Consider the following 22,981-nt stretch of genomic DNA (forward strand, 5'->3'; position numbering starts at 1 on the left):
ACAAAAATATGACAAAATATGACTTTTGACCTCTAACAAATTGAACAGAGCTTATAATCATTAAAATAAACAATCAAAACAGCTGACTTTTTCTCTAAAACATATTATGGCTCTCTAGGAGGGAAGGAGAATGGAGGGAGGGAGGGAGGAAGGGAGGGAAAAGAAAGAAAACAAATCCCAAGATGGTCCACTAGACTCAGATAAATGGAACAGCTCCTACTGAGGGACCCAGAGGACTGGCGTGCTCCTAACAGATCTTCACAGGGAAGGCATTGAGAGTGGACAGAGGGAAGACACAGAGACTGGGCTGATTGGGGGAGAAAGTTGGGAACCCTATGCGGGGCTACAGCACACCCGGACTTATTTCTAGCCCCCAACAGCTCTGGGGGAATTGGTGAGTTGAACTGGCAAGGAGCAACCCACTCTTGCCACAGGCCTCTGAAACCGCAGCAGCAGGAGACCCCCTAGACCACCATGGACTCTCGACTTGGCAGGGAGAGCTGCACAGAGAAGTGGTAGGAGCTGCAAGCCAGCTGATGTGGAGCACAGAGGGTTTGGTGCAAGAGCATCTGTAGTGGAGCATGGTCAGGGATGACCATCCCCCTAGGTCTGATTTGCTCCATAGGAGACTTTGGCCCTAGGGGAACTTTTTGTTTGTCCTGAACTCTGTAAGGCAATTTTGCCCATCAGATGGGGCCAGTCTGACCTGAGCAACACGTTAGTCTGCTGGCCTCTCCAAGGGCCTCAGTATGGCCACACCTGCATGCACAGCACCCTCGGGAGCCTTGGGAGGCCTCATCATAGCTTCTGCTCTGGCGGACCCTGACTGCAAGACAGAGAGCTCAAGCGGGGCGGCTCCTATGGCCACTCACCAGCCCGCACAGTCTTTCCCCACACTGCAGCCGCAGCGTCCCCCACATTCCTCCATGGGGCAACTCCCACATGAGTTTGCTGGGCGTGTCTGCTTAGGGGTAGGGGTGGGGGTTTGGGTTTGCTTTCCTTGCCCTGACAGCACCTGGTAGTGCAGTCTGCTACCCCTTCCCCTGCCAACGGCCATTGCAGACAGAGTTTTGGTAGGTTCAGAGCCAGCAAGCCCCACCCCAACAAGTACCCCACCCTTACGTTCAGAATGTGCAGAGAACAGGAGATCCTCCCCGACCCTGAGTGACCCTTCCGGCTTGCAGAGCAGAGAAGACACCCAGACCTGCACATGTCAGTGCCCCACCCCCAGCCAACACCACCTCCAGTGCAAGGAGGCACACGGTTATCATCAGGCACCCCACCACCACCACCACCCTCACCCCAGGCCCAACCCCCACTACATTGCCTCCGCCACTGTGGTGAATGTCCCCAGGGAGACAGGCACCCAGGAACCCGCTAGCACTCATAGAAAGATTCAGTATCGTTAAAATGAACATGCTACCCAAAGCAATGTATAGAGTTCATGGTATTTCTATTAAACTACCATTGACATTCTTCACTGAACTACCAAAACTATTTTAAAATTCATATGAATCAAAAAAGAGTCCAAATAGTGAAGGCAATTCTAAGCAAAAAAAAGAAAGCCAGAGGCAACATATTACCCAACTTCAAACTGTACTACAGGGCTACAGTAACGAAAACAGCATGGTACTGGTACTAAAACAGACATAGATGAGTGGAACAGACTAGAGAGTGCAGAAATATGGACTAACTCCTACAACCATGTGATCTTCGACAAACCTGACAAAAACAAGCACTGGGGAAAGGATTCCCTATTCAATAAATCATGCTGAGATAACTGGCTAGCCATATGCAGAAGATTGAAACTTGACCACTTCCTTTCACCATATACAAAAATTAACTCAAGATGGATTAAAGACTTAAATGTAAGGTACAAAACTATCAAAATCCAAGAAAAAAAACCTAGGTAATACCATTCTGGTCATAGGAACGGGCAAAGATTTCATGATGAAGATGACAAAAGCAATTACAACAAAAACAAAAATTGACAAATGGGATCTAATTAAACTTAAGAGCTTCTGCACAGCAAAAGAAACTGTCAACAGAGTAAACAGATAACCCACAGAATATGAGAAAATTTTTGCAAACTCTGTATCTGATAAGGTCTAATATCCAGCATCTACAAGGAACTTAAAGAAATTTACAAGAAAAAACAAACAGCCCCATTAGAAAGTGCACAAAAGACACGAGTAGACACTTTTCAAAAGAAGACATACATGTGGCCAACAATCATATGAGAAAAAGCTCAACATCACTGATCGTCAGAGAAATGCAAAATGCAATGATATTAAAACCACAAATAAGATACCATCTCATGCCAATCACAGTGGCTATTACTAAAAAGTCAAAATATAACATGCTGGCAAGGTTGCAGAGAAAAAGGAACACTTATACTCTGTTGGTGGGAGTATAAATTAGGTCAACCATTGTGGAAGAAAGTGTGACAACTCCTCAAAGACCTAAAAACAGAAATAACATTTGACCCGATATTCCCATTACTGGGTATATGCTCAAAGGCTTAAATACCTGGGTGATGAAATTACCTGTACAACAAACCACCATGTCATAAGTTTACCTGTGTAACAAACCTGCACATGTACCCCTGAACTTAAAAGTTTAATTTAAAAAAAAATTCCACATGATCAAATTATCACATTAAAATTAAATAACAATACAAAAGATGTTCAGTTTTTTCCATATAAAAATTAAACAACCAAAAAAAAAAAGGTAAAATGGCTTAAATATGTTGGAAAAGATTCATCCACAGAAAATCCAACTTCTCCGCTTTTGTGATTTGCCTGTTATAAGTTGTTTTTTCTGCTACCTTTTCAATAGCATGAATTCTAAATTAAACATTAATTGCCTGGTTGGATTTTCATGCATCCATAAAACCAGCCTTGCTTTCATTGTGTACAGGTGTTCATTAATTAAGAGCATAACAGGTTAGTTGTTCTTCATTTTATGTACTCACTGTGCAGATACTGAAATGACTGCCAATAGTAGTACTTATGCTCACATATTTTCTAAAAAGCGCTGCCTTACTTTGCATATTGTTAATTGTGTTTAAACAAAGGCAAAGATTGCTGCCTAATTCAGAGGCTCTCTATAAATATTCATTTCAAAAATAAATAATCCATTTGGGATGAATAATCCTTTTCAACTTTTTATGGTATAAATCTCCTTGTGCTATAAAAAGCATTTTAGCAAAATCACTTTTACATTTCAAGCTAAAGTGTATTCAGATTCTACATTTTTTTTTTTTTTTTTTTTTTTTTTTGAGACAGAGTCTCGCTGTGTCTCCCAGGCTGGAGTGCAGTGGCGTGATCTCGGCTCACTGCAAGCTCCGCCTCCCCGGTTCACGCCATTCTCCCGCCTCAGCCTCCCAAGTAGCTGAGACTACAGGCGCCCGCCACCACGCCCGGCTAGTTTTTTGTATTTTTAGTAGAGGCGGGGTTTCACCATGTTAGCCAGGATAGTCTCGATCTAATGTCTATTTCTGCAGCTACCTCAATCATGTATTGCCTGTCTCTATTTTATCATGAGTTCTATATACATGACATACTTTAGTCCATTAAAATCTTATGGAAGAGAAGTACTATGAAAAATGCACGAAGTACTCTCCTTTGAAAGTGAGTTGAGGAAGATTTGTATTGCGTACTTTATGCTTCTTGTACTGTGGTACCACATACATAGGGCTAGAGCTACTAATGGTGTTGAACCAAGTGTTGAATTATGTGCCTGTTTTGTCAGGCAGCACAGATTTAAAGAGACACCAATATCTTGAGACATCCTCTCAAATGATGCACTCTGCCTCTATTAAGTACACATCTAGTATTTTAAAAGATAATGCTGTTCTAAAGGGCCAACTAAACTTTGAAAATAGAGCTGCTTGGGAGAGAAAAGGTCTCACATTAGGGATGTTGAATTGTAAGTGGTATGCCTCTTTAAGGTTCACTTATTTAATAGAATATTCTAAATTCCAAAGCAGTGTAGCAAATCATTTCTGCCATAGAATTGCTTCTTTTCTGCATACCAAAAAACAGAATTTTTCTTTACAATTTTTATAAAGAGTATATTTTGAATTGTCCAGTCATTGAGAAACACTCGATCAGGCATGGTGGCTCATGCCTGTAATCTTAGCACTTTGGGATGCTGAAGCATAGGGATCATCTGAGTCCAGGAATTCAAGACCAGCCCGGCCAACATGGCAAAAACCATCTCTGCTAAAAATACAAATATCAGCCAGGCATGGTGGCACAGGCCTGTAATTTTAGCTATTCGGATGACTGAGGCATGAGAACCCGGGAGGCAGAGGTTGCACTGAGCAGACATTGCACCACTGCACTCCAGCCTGGGTGACAGAGTGAGACTGTCTCTCAAAAAATAAACAAATAGGAAAGAAACACTCTTGGCAGTCAGCAAAGATGAGATAATTGGCTCAGTCCAATTTCTTAGTATTAGGATGTCAAAATAATAATACAAATATATATTTTTACTTTTATGCACACATTTAATTTTTAATTTATGTGGGTACACAATAGGTGTATATATTTTGGGGTTACATGAGATATTTTGATACAGGCATACAATGCTTAGTAATTACATCAGGATAAATAGGGTATTCATCCCCTCAAGCATCTATCCCTTGTGTTTCACACAATCCAATAATACACTTTTAGTCAGTTTAAAATGTACAATTAAATTATTTTTTACTATAGTCATCCTGTTATGCTAGCAAATACTAGGTCTTATTTATTCTTTTTAACTATTTTTTTATATCCATTAACCGTCTTCCCTTCCCCCCAACCCCCAACTACCAACTACACTTCCCAGCCTCTGGTAACCATCCTTCTACTCTCTATTTACATGAGTTTGATTGTTTTAATTTTTAGCTCATACCAATGAGTGAGAACATGTGATGTTTGTCTTTCTGTGCCTGGCTTATTTCACTTAACATGATGACCTCCAGATCCATCCATGTTGTTGCAAATAACAGAATTTCATTCTTTTGTAGAGCTCAATAATACTGCATGTGTACAAGTACCACATTTTCTTTATCCATTCATCTGCTGATGGACATTTAAGTTGCTTCCAGATCTTGGCTATGGTGACTATTACTGTAATAAACATGGGAGTGCAGATATCACTTCAATAAACTAACTTCCTTTCTTTTGGGTATATACCTAGGAGTGGGATTGCTAGACCGTATGGTAGCTCTATTTTTAGTTTTTTTAAGGAACCTCCAAACTGTTCTCCATAGTGTTGTACTAATTTATATCCCCACCAACAGTGTATGAGGGCTCCCTTTTCTCTACATCCTCACTAGCATTTATTATTGCCTGTCTTTTGGATATAAGCCAAGTAAACTGGGGTGAAATCTCTTATTGAAGTTTTGATTTGCATTCCCCTGATGATCAATGATGTTGAGCACATTTTCATATGCCTATTTGCCATTTATATGTCTTCTTTTGAGAAATATCTATTCAAATATTTTGTCCATTTTTTAAATTGGATTTTTAGATTTTTTCCTATATAGTTGTTTGACCTCTTTATATATTATATTTATTAATCCTTTGGCAGATAGTTTGCAAATATTTTCTTCCATTCTGTGGGTTGTCTCTTCCCTTTGTTTACTGTTTTCTTTGCTGTGCAGAAGCTATTTAAATTATCCCATTTGTCTATTTTTGCTTTAGTTTCCTGTGCTTGTGGTATATTGCTGAAGAAGTCTTTGCCTACTCCATTGTCTTGGAGAGTTTTCCCAATGTTTTCCTGTAGTAGTTTCATATTTTGAGGTCTTCAAATATAGCAAGAGACAGGATCTAGTTTCATTTTTCTGCATATAGATATCCAATTTTCCCAGAACTATTTAGTGAACAAACTGTCCTTTCCTTGATGTATGTTCTGAGAACTTTTATGGAAAATAAGTTCACTGTAGATGTATGGATTTATGTTGGGGTCCTCTATTATGTTCCATTGGTCCATATGTCTGTTTTTATGCCAGTGCCATGCTGTTTTGATCACTGTAGCTCTCAAGTATAATTTGAAGTCTGGTAATGTGATTCCACCAGTTTTGTTCTTTTGGCTTAGGATAGTTTTGGCTATTCTAGCTCTTTTGTCATCTGATATAAACTTAAGCATTGGTTTTTCTATTTCTGTAAAGAATATCATTGTTATTTTGATAGGGATTACATTAAATCTCTAGATTGCTTTGGATAGTATGGACATTTTAGCAATATTGTTTCTTATAATTCATGAACATGGAATATCTATTATTTTGTGTCATTTTCAATTTATTGCATCAGTGTTTTATAGTTTTTGTTATAGAGATCTTTCACTTATTTGGTTAATTCCCAGGTGTTGTATTTTATTTGTAGCTATTGTAAATAAGATTAGTTTCTTGATTTCTTTTTCAGATTGTTCACAGTTTGCATATAAAAATGCTACTGATTTTTGTATGTTGATTTTGTATCCTGAAAATTTACTGAATTTGATCATCAGTTCTAATTGTTTTTGGATGGGGTCTTTAGATTTTCCTAAACATATGATTATATCATCTGCAAACAAGAAAAAGTTGATGTCTTCCTTTCCAATTTGGATGCCTTTTATTTCTTTCTCTTGTCTGATTGCTCTAGCTAGGACTTCCAGTACTATGCTGAAAAACAGTGGTGAAAGTGGGCATCCTTGTCATGTTCCAGATCTAGGAGGAAAAGCTTTCAGTCTTTCCCCATTTAATATAATACTACCTTGAGTTCATCATATATGATTTTTATGATGTTGAGTTATATTCCTTCTGTACCCAGTTTATTGAGAGTTTTTATCAGGAAGAGATATTGAATTTTATCAAATGCTTTTTCAGCATCACTTGAAATTATCATAGGTGTTTTGTCCTTCATTCTATTGATAATAATGTATCACATTGATTTATTTGTGTATGTTGAATTGGCCTTGCATCCCAGGGATAAATTCCACTTGGTCATGATGAATGAACTTTTTAATGTGTTGTTGAATTCAGTTTGCTAGTATTTTGTTGATAAATTTTGCATCAATACTTACCAGTGATACCAGTCTACAGTTTTTTTTCTTTCTCTTTCTTGATATGTCTTTGTCTATTTTTGGTACCAGGGTAATACTGGCCTCACAGAATGAATTTGGAAGTGTTCCCTCCTCCTCTATTTTTTTGAAATAGTTTGAGTAGAATTGGTATTAGTTCTTTTTTATATTTTTATTTTTATTTTTTCTTTATTATACTTTAAGTTCTAGGGTACATGTGCACAACGTGCAGGTTTGTTACATATGTATACTTGTGCCATGTTGGTGTGCTGCACCCATCAACTCATCAGCACCCATCAACTCGTCATTTACATCAGGTATAACTCCCAGTGCCATCCCTCCCCTCTCCCCCATCCCCATAATAGGCCCCAGTGTGTGTTGTTCCCCTTCCAGAGCAATGTTTCGTAGAATTCAGCAGTGAAGCCATTGAGTCTGAGGCTTTTTCTGGATGTCCATTTGTTACAGCTTCAATCACACATTATTGATCTGCTTACATTTTGAATTTATTCATGGTTCAATCTTGATAGGTTGTATGTGTCTAGGAATTTGTCCATTTCTTCCAGATATTCCAATTTATTGACACATAGTTGCTCATAGTAGCTACTAATGATCCTTTGAATTTCTGTAGTGTCAGATATAATGTCTCCTTTTCATGTGCGATTTTGATTATCTGTGTACTCTCTTTTTTTCTTAGTCTGGCTAAAGATTTGTTCATTTTAACTTAAGAAAAAAACCTTTTTTTTCTATTGATCTTTTGTATTGTTTTCTTCATTTCAATTTCATTTATTTCTGCTCTGATCTTTATTATATTTTTCTTCTACTAATTTTGGGTTTGGTTTACTCTTGCTTTTCTAGCTCCTTAGGATCCATCATTAGGCTGTTGATTTGAAGTTTTTCTTTTTCTTTTTTTTTTTTTTAATGATGTAGGCACTTATAGCTATGAACTTTCCTCTTAGTATTGCTTTTGCTGTATCCCACAGGTATGCTGTGATTCCATTATCTTTTGTCTCAAGAAATTTTTCAATTCCCTTCTTAATTTCTTCATTGACCCATGGGTCATTCGGGAGCATGTTTTTGTGACCTAACATACGGTCTATCCTTGAGAATAATTTATGTGCTGACGAAAAGAATGTGTATTCTTCAGCCGTTGGATAAAATGTTTTGTAAATATTTATTAGGTCAGTTTGTTCCATAGTATAGATTAAATCCAATCTTTCTTTGTTGATTTTCTGTCTGGAAGGTCTATCTAGTGCTGAAAGTTAGGTATTAAAGTCTCCAGCTATTGTTGCAGCGAGACGTATCTCTCTTTCCTTACCTCTCATATTTCCTGTATATATATGGGTACTCAAGCATTGAGTGCATATGTATTTCAAATTGTTATATCCTCTTGCTGAATTCACCCCTTTATCTTTATATGGTGAATTTCTTTATGTCTTCTTACAGTTTTTGTCTTGAAATTTATTTTTTTCTGATATGAATATAGCTACTACTGCTCTTTTGTGATTTCCACTGGCATGAAATATGTTTTTCTATCACTGTATTTTCAATCTATGAGTGTCTTTATAGGTGAATTGTGTTGCTTATAGGAAACAGGTTGTTGTGTATTATTTTTTTTAACCATTCAGCCACTCTGTCTTTTGAGTAGAGAGATTAGTCCATTTACGTGCAGTGTTATTATTGATAAGTAAGGACTTACTCCTGCCATTTTATTATTTGTTTTCTGGTTGTTTTGTGGTCTATTCTTCCTTCTTTCCTTTCTTCCTGTCTTCCTGTTAGTGAAGGTGTTTTTCTCTAATGATATGGTGTAATTTTCTTTTCATTTTTTGTGTATCCCTTGTAAGTTTTTGCTCTGAGGTTACCATGAGGTTTGCAAATACTAGCTTATAACCCATGATTTTAAGCCAATAACAACTTATCACTGTTTGCAAACAAAAAAAACAAGTAAAAAGAAAACTAGTAAAAAATCTACACCTTAACTTTAATTACCTCCTTTTTAACCTTCTGCTGTTTCTATCTTATTGTACTGTCTATGTCTTTGAATATTGTTGTAGTTATTATTTTATGTTAGTTCATCATTTAGTCTTTCTACTTAGAATAAGAGTAGTTTATACATCACAGTTACAGTGTTACAATGTTCTGTTTTCCTTGTACTTGCTATTACCAATGAGTTTTTTACATTCAGGCGATTATTTATTGCTCATTAATGTCCTTTTGTTTCTGATTGAAGCATTCTCTTTAGCACTTCTTGTAGGACAGGTCTGGTGTTGATGAAATCCCTCAGTTTTTCTTTGTCTGAGAAGCCTTTATTTCTCCTCATGTTTGAAGGATATTTTCACCAGATATATTACTCTATGGTAAAAGAGTAATTTTTTTTTTCATTGGCACTTTAAATATGTCATACCGCTCTCTCCTGGCCTGTAAAGTTTCCACTGAAAGTCTGCTGCCAGACATATTGGAGCTCCTTTTTATGTTATTTGTTTTTTCTCTTACTGTTTTTAGGATCCTTTCGTTATCCTTGAGCTTTGGGAGTTTGATTATTAAATGCCTTGAGGCATTGTTCTTTAGGTTGAATCTGCTTGGTGTTCTATAACCTTCTTCTACTTAAATATTAATATTTTTCTCTAGGTTTGGGAAGTTCTCTGATATTACCTGTTTGAATAAACTTTATACCCGTATCTCTTTCTACCTTATCTTTAAGGGTAAAACTCTTAGATTTGCCCTTTTGTGGCTGTTTTCTAAATCTTATAGGTGTGCTTCATTATTCTTTTTTCTTTTGTCTAGTATGACTATGTATTTTCAAACAGTCTATCTCAAAGTTTACTAATTCTTTCTTCTGGTAGATCAATTCTACTATTAAAAGACTCATGCTTTCTCCAGTATGTCAGTTGCATTTTTCAGCTGCAGAGCTTCTGCTGGATTCTCTTTATTATTTCAATCTCTTTGTTAAATTTATCTGGTATAAATCTGAATCCCTTCTTGGCATTCTACTGATTTTTTTTTTTTTTTTTTTTTTTTTTTTTTACTTTCCTCATAACACCTATTTTGATTTATCTGTCAGAAAGGTCACATATCTCTCTTTCTCCAAGATTGGTCCCCGGTGCCATATTTGGTTCATTTGCTGAAGTCATGTTTTCCTGGATGGTCTTGATATTTGTACATGTTTATCTGTGTCTGGCCATTGAAGAGTTAGGCATTTATTGTAGTTTTCGCAAGCTGGGCTTGTTTGTAACCTGCCTTTCTTGGGCAGGCTTTTCCAGGTACTTGAAAGGACTTGCATATGGTTATCTAGCTGTATCTGCTTTAGGGGACACCCCAAGCCCAGTAATGTGGTAGTTTTTTGAGACTAGTAGAGGTACTGCCTTGATAGACTTGAACAAGATCTGAAAGAATTCTCTGGATTACCAGGCAGAGACTCTTGTTCTCTTTCCTTACTTTCTCCCAAACAAATGGAGTCTCTTTGTTCTGAGCCACCTGGAGCTGGGGATGAAGTGACATAAGTACCCTGGAGGCCACCACCCCTGGAACTGTGCTGGGTCAGACCTGAAGCCAGCACAGCACTCGGTCTCACCTATGGCCTGCTATAACCACTCCTGAAAGTCACTCGCTGGTGACTGCCTGTGTTTGCTCAAGGCCCTAGAGCTCTAAAACTAGCATGTAGCAAAGTGAGCCAGGCCAGCGTCCTTCCTTTCAGGCTGGTGAGATCCCCTAGGGCCTAGGCGGATCCAGAGGTGCCATCCAGGAGCCAGGGACTAGAGTCAAAATCCTTAGAAGTCTACTTGGTGTTCTGTTGTACTGCAGCTGAGTTGATACTGAAACCACAAGACACAGTCCTTCCCATTCTTCCCTCTCCTTTCCAAAGGTAGAAGAGCCTCACCACACGGTTACTGCCACCAAAAGCCCATGGGTCGTACTGCCAGTCTACTGCCAGTGTTCCCTTAAGGCCCAAGGTCTCTTAAGTTAGCTTTTGGTGAATGTTGCCTGTTCTAGAACTCACCCTTCAGGGCAGTGGGCTCCCTTCTGTCCTTGGGCAGGTCCAGAAATGCTGTCAAAGAGCCAACTCCTGGGATCAGGGACCCCAAGAGCCCTCTTAGTTCTCTACACCTCTGTGGCTGAGCTGGTACCTAAGGTTCGAGACAAACTCTCCTTTACTTTTTATAGCAGATGATTAATCCTGCCAAGACTGTGTCTTTCTCTTCAAGGTGGTGGTTTCCTTTCTTGCCCAGGATGTGTCTAGAAATTTCATACAGGAGCTAGGGTCTGAAAAGAGGACTTCACAACCATGACCAGTGCCCTATACTCCTGTGGCTGAGCTGGTATCCAAGAAGCAAGAAAAAGTTCTCCCCACTCTTCCTCCTCCTCTCCTAAAGTGGGAGGAAGGTATCTCTTACGGATCTTCAAGCTGTGCAGCCTGGACCAAGGAAAGGGATGGCATCAACACTCCCCCAGCACTCCACCCCAGCTGATATTTTAGAGATCACATGTTTTCCAAGTCCACTAGCTCTGAGCCCAGTTCAACACGGACTTGCCTAGGAGTTGCAGTCCTTGTGGCCTAGACTACCTTTCAAGTTTATTTAGGGCCCCAGAGCACTCGAGTCTGAGGTGGTGAGGCTTTCAGGAACTCAAGTTCTGACCACTGCAATGGGAGATTTCCCTCTGGCTAGGACTGGTTTAAATATTCCCTCTGGGCCAGGCACTGTGGCTCACAACTGTAATCCTACCACTTTGGGAGGCCGAGGTGGGTGGATCACCTGTGTTCAGAAGTTCAAGACCAGCCTGACCAACATGGTGAAACCTCATCTCTACTAAAAACACAAAAATTAGCCGGGCGTGGTAGCGGGTGCCTGTAATCCCAGCTACTTGGGAGGCTGAGGCCCAAGAATCACTTGAACCCAGGAGGCAGAGATTGCAGTGAGCCAAGATCACACCATTGCACTCCACCCTGGGCAACAGAGCGAGACTCTGTCTCACAAAAAAAATAAAAAATTTAAATAAATGAATAAATAAATAAATACATTCCCTCTGTGGGTGGGTGTCAGCTGAGTTTGGTCTGGTTTTGCTTTCTTCTATAACCAGGCAACACTGAATTTAATGTCTCACAATTGCTGCACTCTCCCTCTCCCAAGCAAACAGATTTTCTCTTCTGTGTTGCGGGGCCACTGCTGGGGGATGGAGGAATGGTGGTCTCAGTGATTCAAGACTGTTTTTCCTACCTCTTCAGTGAATCTTTCAGCAATTTGAAGTTTAAACCAGATACTGTGAGTGCTCACCTGATTTTTGGTTCTTACCAAAGTGCTTTTTATGTGTAGCAGCGTCCTTGCCAAGGGGACAATCAGTGGAGCCTTCTATTCTGCCAACTTGCTCTGCCTCCATCTCCTATATTTAAGTGCAATTTTCTTACAAGTTTTAGTTAGAAATTAGATAGATTGATAAATAAAGATAGACAGCCCTTGTTTGATTTTTGAAATGTGTTAACATCATCAAACCAATATATAAATTTGGGATAATATAATGGAAATAGTGTATTATTTAAAAAGATGACACTCGGGAGAAAAAAATCACATGTGGGGAAATGAATCTGAAATATACACGGTGGGTGAAATGGAAAAATATATAAAGTAAATATAGCATTGTCAATTTTGTAATATAATTGAATTTTAATATTCTATAAGTTACATGTTCTTAACGCTGCTGAAAGATAAATGAAGGCCGGGCGCAGTGGCTCATGCCTGTAATCCCAGCACTTTGCGAGGGTGAGGCGGGCAGATCACGAAGTTAGGAGATCGAGACCATCTTGGCTAACACGGTGAAACCCTGTATCTACTAAAAAATACAAAAAATTAGCCGGGCATGGTGGTGGGCGCCTGTAGTCCCAGCTACTCGGGAGGCTGAGGCAGGAGAATGGTGTAAACCCGGGAGGCAGAGCTTGCAGTGAGCCGAAATCATGCCTCTGTGCTCCAGCCTGGGCCACAGAGCCAGACTCTGTCTCAAAAAATAAAAAAATTTAAAAAAAGATAAATGAAAGGGAGAAAAGATACAGTTAACTATGTACCTTGTCATTCAGAAAGGTCTGATCTTCTCTATAGTATAAAATTTCTATTATCTTCAAAACTATTGGTATACATCTCAATATTTGCAGTTTATTTCAAATTTTAATGAATTATATATACACACATGAATGAATATACATATAGGCTTATGTGTGTATGTATCTTTTAAAGAAAAAAAATGCACCTATCATGAAAGGTTGGAGTTTTTATCTAGATTAATGTTCTACTGTGCCACTTAATAGCAGGGTGGACATAGGCAAGAAGTATGTCATTTAAGGCTTAAATTTCTCACTCATAAAATGGGGGTACCACAACCTACTCCTTTTGACCATTGTATTAAATAAGATTTTTAAATGCATATAAAGAGCTTTGCACAGTGCCTGGCACATGATAAATGCTCAATATTATTGGAAGCTATTTTATTATATCACTTCCATTGTTAATTTAAATGAGTTATCAATTTATTAGATGGAAATTTACAAACTAGTAATCATGAAAAAGTATATTTTTTCATATTGAGAAAATATTTTCAGAGTTAAATGCATGTTTGTTGATATAGTAAGAACTCTACAGTCTCTTGGCTTGCAGCTCTGCAGTCAACTTCCCAAGATACCCTCACTGTGAGAAGTCTCTGCTGCAGACAGCCAGCGTTCTCTCATGCCCTATCATCCCGCCCACTAGAACAACAGGAGAGTCAGGAGAACGTTTTAGCATATGGAACACACTACAGAGCATGCATGTCTTCTAAATCATCCTTGCAAACCTCTAGCTGGCCTTCCTATGATGCTTTTTCATTCTTCTTATCTAATTAGTACTGTCTGTAAGGAGGTTTTATATTTCTCAACATTTAGCCATTTTCTTTGGTTCTTGTAGCATAGACAAGGCAAAAGGAGTAGAGAAAAAGAAGTGTTGAATGAAAGGCTATGGTTACACATTTTTTCACACATTCAAATTGTTTTGCTTTCTAGTTATTTTTTTTTTCCTACACTGTATTCTATCCCTTCATTCTCTTCTGACTCAAATGGAAAATTACACATATATTTCTGGCCACAAAAGGAAAAATATTTTTTCTACATTTGAAAATGCAAATGCCAGTAAATAGCCATAGAGGTTTAAAAAAAAAAAAAAAAAAGTTTTCTTCTTCTCCCACCATTGCTCTCCACTATGCTTAAAGTGATCCCAAACCTCAGCTTCAAATAAATCCTAAGCACTTTTATGTACTAGAGCAGTCGCATTTCCGAGTATTTAAAAATTCCAGTTTAATTTTATTAGAAAAATTAAATCTCACATCCAATTCCATGTTCTCCCATTCCTTCCCAGCACAGACCTGACCCAATAGCTATGATCTGTCCTTTCTTTCTTCCTTTCACTTTATTTCCTACCTTCCAGCTGTGCTCTGGCACTTTCCAGGTCAGATAAGAAGGAGAAAAACTTCCACTTAGATGGTGCAATTTGTGGTTCTCACATGGGTGTTAAATGTTCTACATGATGGCCTTTATCCACATGCTGCTGCTTTCTCCTGTGGGGTGCATTGGGTTCTTTGAAGACATCTTGCCCCCTAGCAGTCAGCCTTATTGGGTGTGGTCCTAACAACCCTATTCAAACCTAGCCTCATGACCACTTGGTTCACAGTAACCATTTCACATTCCCAGCCTGCCAAAATCTAGAATTAAACGATATTCTCAGGAACTATTTTGGCCTCTTCTCCTGAGTTTCTTCAAGTCGATCAGTATGAAATTGAGGTATTCTAGAAAACTCTGAAGCTCAATAGCATCCATACAAGGCATGATCAGTAAGCATCTGAACTTCTCTATAGTGGTTGTCTTGCTCCTCTCCTTATTTACCTTGATGAAGAAATAATATCCCCACTTCTCTATTGACAGCTGGGGTTGGAGGGAGATGCTATAGCAAATCCACCTTCTAAACTGACAACCTTGTTTTAAGACAGCATTACTTGCGCATGTATGTATATGAGTTGGAGGCAAGCAATGAGAAAGAGTCATAAAATTGGTTTCCCTAATTCGTAGCAAGACCCGTTTTCTTCAGCCATTCTCACTTTAGCATCTGAGACTACATGTGACTCATTCCAAGTTCAGAAAACAGTCGTTTAACTTCCTCTTACAATTTCTTAAGTTGTATACTACCTTCTGACTCCTACAAAGGATCCTGCTCTGTTGACATTTGTATTTTCACAGTTCTTGTCCATGACGGTGACTTAACAAAATTCCCTTGAGTTCAAAAGTTATGGAAGAGACACAAAGGAATATTATTATAAGATGGGCTGGATTAGTTTTATCTGGGGGTATGTGAATTAGCTTTGTATATATTTCTGCTTGCCTTTTCTTTCTCCCCTTTTTAGCAGCAAATCTGATACAAAGATTAGTTTACCTATTCTTTGCTTTTAGTTCCTTGTGAATCCATATAAACAAAGAGAATATGAGTTGAGATAAATACCATTCATTTTATACACTCACCTCCTATCTTCTTGACTATTGCTATTTATAAGGAGGTTTATAAATCAGAAAATTCTTACATTTCCTGAAATATCCTAGGAATCTCTTTCACAAATTCAAATAGCTATTTTGCCTAGATTTGCAGATTGAAACAAGCTATGGCAAAACTGAAAGCATAATTCCTTTGGTACTACCAAAACAATATTATTGGAATATCCAAGACGGATATTCTGTTTCAAGATTATGTGTGCATAGACTCATGCTGAACTTTCAGCAATTCTCATAGAAGACTTCACCACTTTCTCTTTTTTGAATCTAAACATATAATAGTATTAAATAATATTTATTGATTATAGTTCCGGGTACCATGATGAATAATCATGAAAATAAACTTAAGAAGCAGGTATAATTAGTGTCTCCATGAGACAATGGAAATACAGGTTAAAAAATATTTTTAGTCAAGCAATTAGAGTGGTAGAACTAGGATTCAAGCCTAGATCTTTCTCACTCGCACTTCTCACTCCCACAAGAAAACCTTCACCATTTGTACATACCACTTTATCTACCCTAATAAGAATAAAAGCATTATTTAAACTGTTTAGGAAGTACCACTGGTTTTTTCAGGGGGTGGGGGTGGGGTGGTGGGCAAGGGGAACTCCTTCAATTTAACTCTTTCTGTAAACTAAGCCTGAGTTAGAATCAATAATGGAAATATTCCTGTGCTACATACTGCAATTTGAGTAGAAAAAAAATATTATTTTTTGAATGTTCCTCTTGACTTCTACCTTTGCTATATAAACTCCCTCTCTTCCCTCTTTTCATTCTTTGGCACCTTTCTTTCCAAACCAATTGCCAGATAACCATTAAGCTCCAAAAACATGGCCTGTCCCAGGTCTCGAATAAAGCTATATTTTTCAATGAGTGGGGTAAGCGCTTACTGTGAAGTGGAAATTTTTCAGGGAAAAAAAGATTGGTAAATGATTTCATTATGTTTTATTATAGTTAAGTGCTAATTAAAGTGTGTTATTAGTGTGACTCAGTTTGTTCAACCTACTGAGAAGTTCTTTGATATTCTGGCGTGGTTCAATTAAGGTAGTACACTATATTTTATTCATTCTGTGTTTCCAAGAATGTTTTCAATGTTTAAGAGGAAAAGAGACATGAGTTTGTATTTCAACATGCCAGGTAAGACTTAAAACAGCTAGGCATCTGTAGCTTGTGGACAAAGTATCAATTACATTATCTGCTTATGGAGGAGCTTTGCTCAGAAAGAAATTCAGAAGAATCAGACTTAAACCTGCTAATCATATGTATAAACTTGATTCTCTAAGCTAATATGCTCATCACATTTATCAGTAGTTGACTGACGAAAAAGAGTCTAGCTGCTTAATCCTGGATTCAAATTTTATTAATTATATTTAAAATATATTTGGTCTTAAGGTAAACAAGTATTTCTCTGGACTCAGTGAAAGCATTTATTAGATATTTGATTATATTAATTTTGTGCTTCTAGCAAGGATGATAGAAGTTTTACACCATAAGGGCTCCAAAAGATTAAGTCAAATCCCTTCAGATCACGAATATGTTGTTTTATAAAGGGATATAATTAAAACCAGCGGACTCCATCAGTGCAGAGATAATAACTGTGTGCCACCAACTTGAAAAGAAAATGAATGTACATGGGTTTCACTGATTAGCTGCATGTAATTAGGAAATTTAAGCCAATTGGAATTAGAGCACCCAATTCAAATCTTGTGCCCACAACAACAAAACACTGCCTGAGATGAAGCTATTACAGCCTAAAGTTTTTCATTAGTGAATCCAATTATATCTAGTAAACATTTTTAAAATTTGAGTAGCTGTTACTTATACACATATGCTATTGAAACACGGTGAGCCATAATGCCTCTTTTGTCAGTTATTGTTCATTAAAATTGGAGGTAGGGTAAGACAAGGATGATCTTATTTCTTTACATTAAGTTGAAGATGGGCTATCTTGTCTTGAAAATAAATTAGAGGCAGTAAGAAAACCTCAAGGATCTGATTTTCAAGTAATAAAATAAATGTTTTTAAAACTTAGATCATTAGTTGAAAATTGAAATCACAGAGTACTTTCGAAAAATTAATTAAATTGAAGTGAATGAAATCATAGAAAGCCTTCTTTTGCTTTCTTAGTTTCTCAAAATGGAAATTTTCCCCAAAATGTTCACTTGTTTTTTATTTTTTACTCACAAAGTTAAAACTTTGAAAAATCTAAATTGGTAAATTGTTTTTTAAAAATGAAAAAGTATCAATGGACGTGAAACAATCCGACAAAAGCTTCAACAGTTTTGATTTCAAATAGTTACTTTGTTTTATTCTATTCATATCTTTTAAATAGGCTTCTAGATGTTCACTAGAGCGCCTAGAGCCTACTGTAAAACTGTAATCTAGAGTTTCTGAGCATCATTTTTTTGTTTTTAGATGATGTTTTAGGGTTGAACAAAGTAGAAAAGAATCTTCAATGCCTACTCTTTCCACAGAAACCTATAATCTTAGGAATGATGTCCTCAAAGAAGAGGATTCAAAGCCCTAAATTTAGAGTACAAATTTAGTTCAATTTAATGGACGAAGTACTGGGTCTGGTATACATTACCCATGATGTTATTTAAATGTGAGTTTTCAGAGATAAATGTGAAGAGTGTATGTGTGTGTTTATGTGTGTGTATACATTTTTTAAACAATACTACTAAGAGAAGCAGTAATGGCATGATATCAATAAATCATTAATATCTTTTATCCACTATTTATTTTACTGTGCTTTGATGGTCACAATATTCAGAAGTCTGAGATTAGCCAAAAAGGGAATATTTGAAAATTTGGATCCCTGTCCTTTTACATATACAGTTAACCCAGCTCCATTCTTGTGTGTCTTACCTATAACATTGACCAGAAAATAAATTTAGACTAATACTACATAACAGTGGATTTTCAGACATGGTGATAAGGCATACTGACATGTCACAGTTTGTTACATGTGGCCACAACTATGACTACTAATACATAACTCAATAAATGATTCGTTTGCTGTTCATATAAATTAGGTCATATTTACACATATTGCTCTAATTGCATCATTTTTCTCAGTTGAATTCCATGTGATTTCTTGAAAGAGAAGAAAAAAAAAGGTATCCAATTCCATGCAATTCTGAGGGAATCCATGAGATGAACTCCTCATATGAATAATCCTCAGTATGTATGTAACAGTGAAAGAATAAAGATTGGTAACTGCTGCTGCATAATCCTATATTGGCAGCAGCTGCATGAGCCTGAGCAAGAGAATTGTGTTCACGGAGAAAAGTGCCAAAGGATACGGAAATGTAGACCCCGACAAATAAAGGTTATTTATTTCAATTGAGCCAATTATATATTCACAGGTTTGCTCACCCTCTTTTCTGGCCCAAGGAGAATTTGGGTTTTTTTTTTCCTTCCCAGGAGTATATAAATTCCACTTCAGTTTTTCTGGTGTATAAAAGGCTGTGTGAATATCTACCAGTAATTAATAGCCTTTCATTCCAAGTAAGTAATAGATAGGAGTGAATTTATTGTTTATGAGTATATCAATATCGTTTAAAAACGATATGCTGGAATAGAAAGGCAATGCTGAAGTGTAAAATTGCTAATGCAGGCTCATAGCCTGGAAAATGATTTCTTTTAATAGTTTTCTTCATTTAAAAGTTCGTCATTTGAAAATGTTCCCTTTCAACTGCAGATTTTGTGGTTTGGTGCATTGAAGGGGAAATTTATTCCTTTGACACATTTATTCTTTTAATAGTTATTCATTTGAAAAAGTTTCACTGGTTGCCCATAACTTGCAGTTTGCAGAGAGATTCATTCTTGACAGATTTTTTTAAATGTTTATTCATTTAAGTAGGTTCTCACTACATGGAATTGTTGCTAAGGTTTTAAAAAAAATACTGGAGCTTCCTGGGGGTTCTAGTAAGGCAGTAATGCTAATCTTGACCTGTGGATTTTTCAGTGGCTCTGCAAGCCCCGGGATAACAAAAAAGAGTCATATAATTAGCAAAGAGGAGAAAAGTGAGCAATTGTATGGACAAAATTTACCTAATCATTATTAGATGTTCTTGGCTATAGTGTTAATTATTAATTTAGAAATCGCTACCACAGAGCATTTTCAAGAGGTGTGGTACAATAAGTGGTCATGAAAAAAAAAAGTATATCAAAATCTGCCACATAGATTTGAAAGCAGGGTGTTTCTGTCACCAATATTTTGTTTTAATCTTTAATATGACCATCTGACTTCAAACAAACTTTTGACTTATTTCGGGATTTTATCCAACTTAGGTTGGGAGTTCTTATTCTCCTCACTCTCCACCCATTTTTATCCACAGTTCCGAAGACAGCGCCCACCAATGTAAGTGGAAGAAGTGGAAGAAGGCATGAGTTAGTCATTGCCTGGGAGGTAAGAAAGCACATCTGTCACAAAGTACTTCAGGTGTTTGTTTGGCTTAGTGTGAGATTTAATTATTTTATGATTAAGCAGTCCACTTGATTCATTTAGAGGCTAAAACCGGTGGAAGGAAGGAATTAACCACTGCTGAATAAATGCCACATTACCCAGGCTATCTCATTTAACCCATACAACAGTCTTATTAGTTGGGATGACTTTCTTCATTTTACAAATCATGAAACTGAGGCATTGTTACATACTTTCCCTAGTAAACAGAATTGTGACTTTGATTACAAAATTTGTGTTACGTTGTCTGTCTCATCATATGGCTTCCAAAGTATCATTTGTCAAAGAAAAACAGTGGAGATGAAGGGGGAGGGGGTGTGAAGAGTACATTTATTCTCCATGAAGCCACCTTCCTTTTTTAATGTTAAATAACCTTATTATTAAATATAACTATGTAGCTCATAGGAATCTGTCTTAGAATATACAGAAATGGAAATGTCTGTTACAGCAAATAGAGCAACTCCTTTACAATCTCTAAGAACAATAAGAAGGTGTACAGAGATATCTTTTCCCAGTAAGAATTATTCCATGAGCACGTCACCTGTCCTATTTTTTTTTTGTCCTTTCCCCCTTTTCTTCAATAAAACTTCATACATTGTTTTTGATGTCTATAAAGGTATTAACTTTCCAATAGCTGACCTTCGCTGAGACGAAATTTCTCTACATGGAACTGCCTTTCCATGTAAGCTTTCATATAATGGGCTTTGTCTCTCTTCCACCACTTAATACATGGCTTTTCTTCATAACAAAATTCAAGGGAAAAAATCTACTTAGCAAATATTTATTGCGTATCTACTGTGTGTGAAGCACTGTGCTAGACAGTGGCCGGTAACTTTTCCACATTGACTGGTCAATCACAGTTACTCTTTTCTATGGTGTGCAGTTGAAGCCCATGTAACCATTTAAATCTATGCCATATAGCACAAGAAGCTTCTTGAATACCATAGTCCAATTTTTTCATGTCAGTAACCATAAAAGCAATTGCAAAGCACACTAGAAAAAAAGGTTTTAACATTACTATATCTTACTTTTGTGGTCTAAAGGGCTCTGCAGAGCATTACCAATGACAAGATATTCCCAACGACCAGACTATAGGACAGTTTTCCCCAACATGTTAATCCAAATATCTTCATTTCATATACATGACTAATTGGAGCAAATTTGTTTCACTTCAAAAGTTTTCAATTCTCTTGAGATTTTTGTACATTTCAACTGATACAATTTTTCTTCTTTTACCTTTAAAGCTTTTTAACTTTCAAAGAAGTGCCAAAGTGATTGTACTATTTTGGCTTCCAATGTAGTATAAAGATTTGAGATTCTCCCTTTCTCTAGCTATCTATACTTGTTTTAAAATTAAGAATTTGGAGAAAGTGCATTTTTAATCAATCATTTTGATGATAATTAATTACATTTTTCTTCTTTAGCCAGTATCTGAAGAGTTTCAGAATGGGGAAGGCTTTGGCTATATTGTGGCTTTCAGACCCAATGGAACACGTGGCTGGAAGGAAAAAATGGTGACATCCTCTGAAGCTTCCAAATTCATTTATCGAGATGAAAGTGTCCCTCCTCTTACTCCCTTTGAAGTGAAAGTTGGCGTTTATAACAATAAAGGAGATGGGCCTTTTAGTCAAATTGTGGTCATCTGTTCAGCTGAAGGAGGTCAGATTTTTATTCCTATTATTTTTATTTAACATTTTATTTTGTTATACAAATAATCAGATATTGTTGTACATATATGAGAAAATACAAATAAGGCAAGAGAAATTCATAATCTCACTAAAGTTTTCAGATATATATTTTCCAAACTTTTTAAATTTTTTAAATTAAAAATTGATTATTCCACGTATGCTTATGTTTTTCACACCCTAACAATATATGGCAAACATATATCCATGTAAACAACAATATTGATAATCCCTGCAGTAAATCCCTTTCTCTGGGTGGACATTAAGCCAATCATCTTTGGTTTGAAATTTAGATACTTTTATATTTTTTCAATATATATGTAAAGTAGATTTAAATAAATGGTTCATTTATGTGACAAATAAATATTTCTAACCCTATGCATAAAGCACTGTACTAATAAAGAAGTTTCAGACAGGCCTTTTTCTTGGAAGCTTTTCAAACACACCATGAAATCTTATGACAATCTTATGAAATAGACATTATTGTCTCCATTATGTAGAAAGAGAAATTGACTTTCAGAAAAGTTACAGAACGTGCTAAAGGTTACACTGCTTGTAGCTGAGAATTAAATCCAGGTTTGTCTAACCACTAACTCCTTGATTTTTGTATAACATGCTGCCTTTACAGGCATGACCATCTTTAATTCACAAGATAGAACTCATAGGTAAGCAGTACCAAGTAGACAATGTACCTATTTTACAGATGCGTTAAACTGAAAAATGGTTATGCTTAATACATGGTAGAGCTACAGTGGAAACCCAGCTTCCTACATCAAAGATCCTGAGTTATTTTAAGTTTTAACAAAAAAAATCAATTTTCTGGGTGAGAAAAGTATAATAATAGATTTAGCCTCTTAAAGTTAGCAGCTTTTCTTCTTAGTCCTTCTTCTATTCAAATGTAGGATTTCAACTGACCTTACAAATGGGGAAAAAAATGAGAAAAGGAAAAAACAGACTTATGTTTCCTAAATTTACAAATGACTGAGAAAATATTCCATCAAAGGCAGCATTCATTTTACCCTCCCAATCAGTGTGGTAAATATAAACTAACCTTTATACTTCCTCTGTGCCCACATGCAGGACTTGAACAGCTCAAGAGTATTATTCATAATTAATAATTATATCTCCCATGAAGCTCATAGCTTCACGGGGGATATAAATATAGTAATGTGAATATTAAAAAACAAAGATAATGGTTGATTTATGGAAGATGTAGCTTTTCAATAG

General features: G+C 36.8%; 1 protein-coding gene across 2 annotated transcripts in view; it reads left to right on the forward strand.

The window, feature by feature from the left end:
* CNTN5 (contactin 5) overlaps window positions 1-22,981 on the forward strand; it is a 1,339,954-nt gene that overhangs the window by 1,258,055 nt on the left and 58,918 nt on the right. For both annotated transcript variants that reach the window (XM_050758026.1, XM_050758027.1), the window contains exons 19-20: window positions 19,945-20,015; window positions 21,494-21,728. In XM_050758026.1, coding sequence (XP_050613983.1) covers window positions 19,945-20,015; window positions 21,494-21,728 — 306 coding nt within the window. The remainder of the gene's footprint in view (window positions 1-19,944; window positions 20,016-21,493; window positions 21,729-22,981) is intronic.

This window comes from Macaca thibetana, chromosome 14 (genome assembly GCF_024542745.1).
Source record: "Macaca thibetana thibetana isolate TM-01 chromosome 14, ASM2454274v1, whole genome shotgun sequence".
Classification (NCBI taxonomy): Eukaryota; Metazoa; Chordata; class Mammalia; order Primates; family Cercopithecidae; genus Macaca; species Macaca thibetana.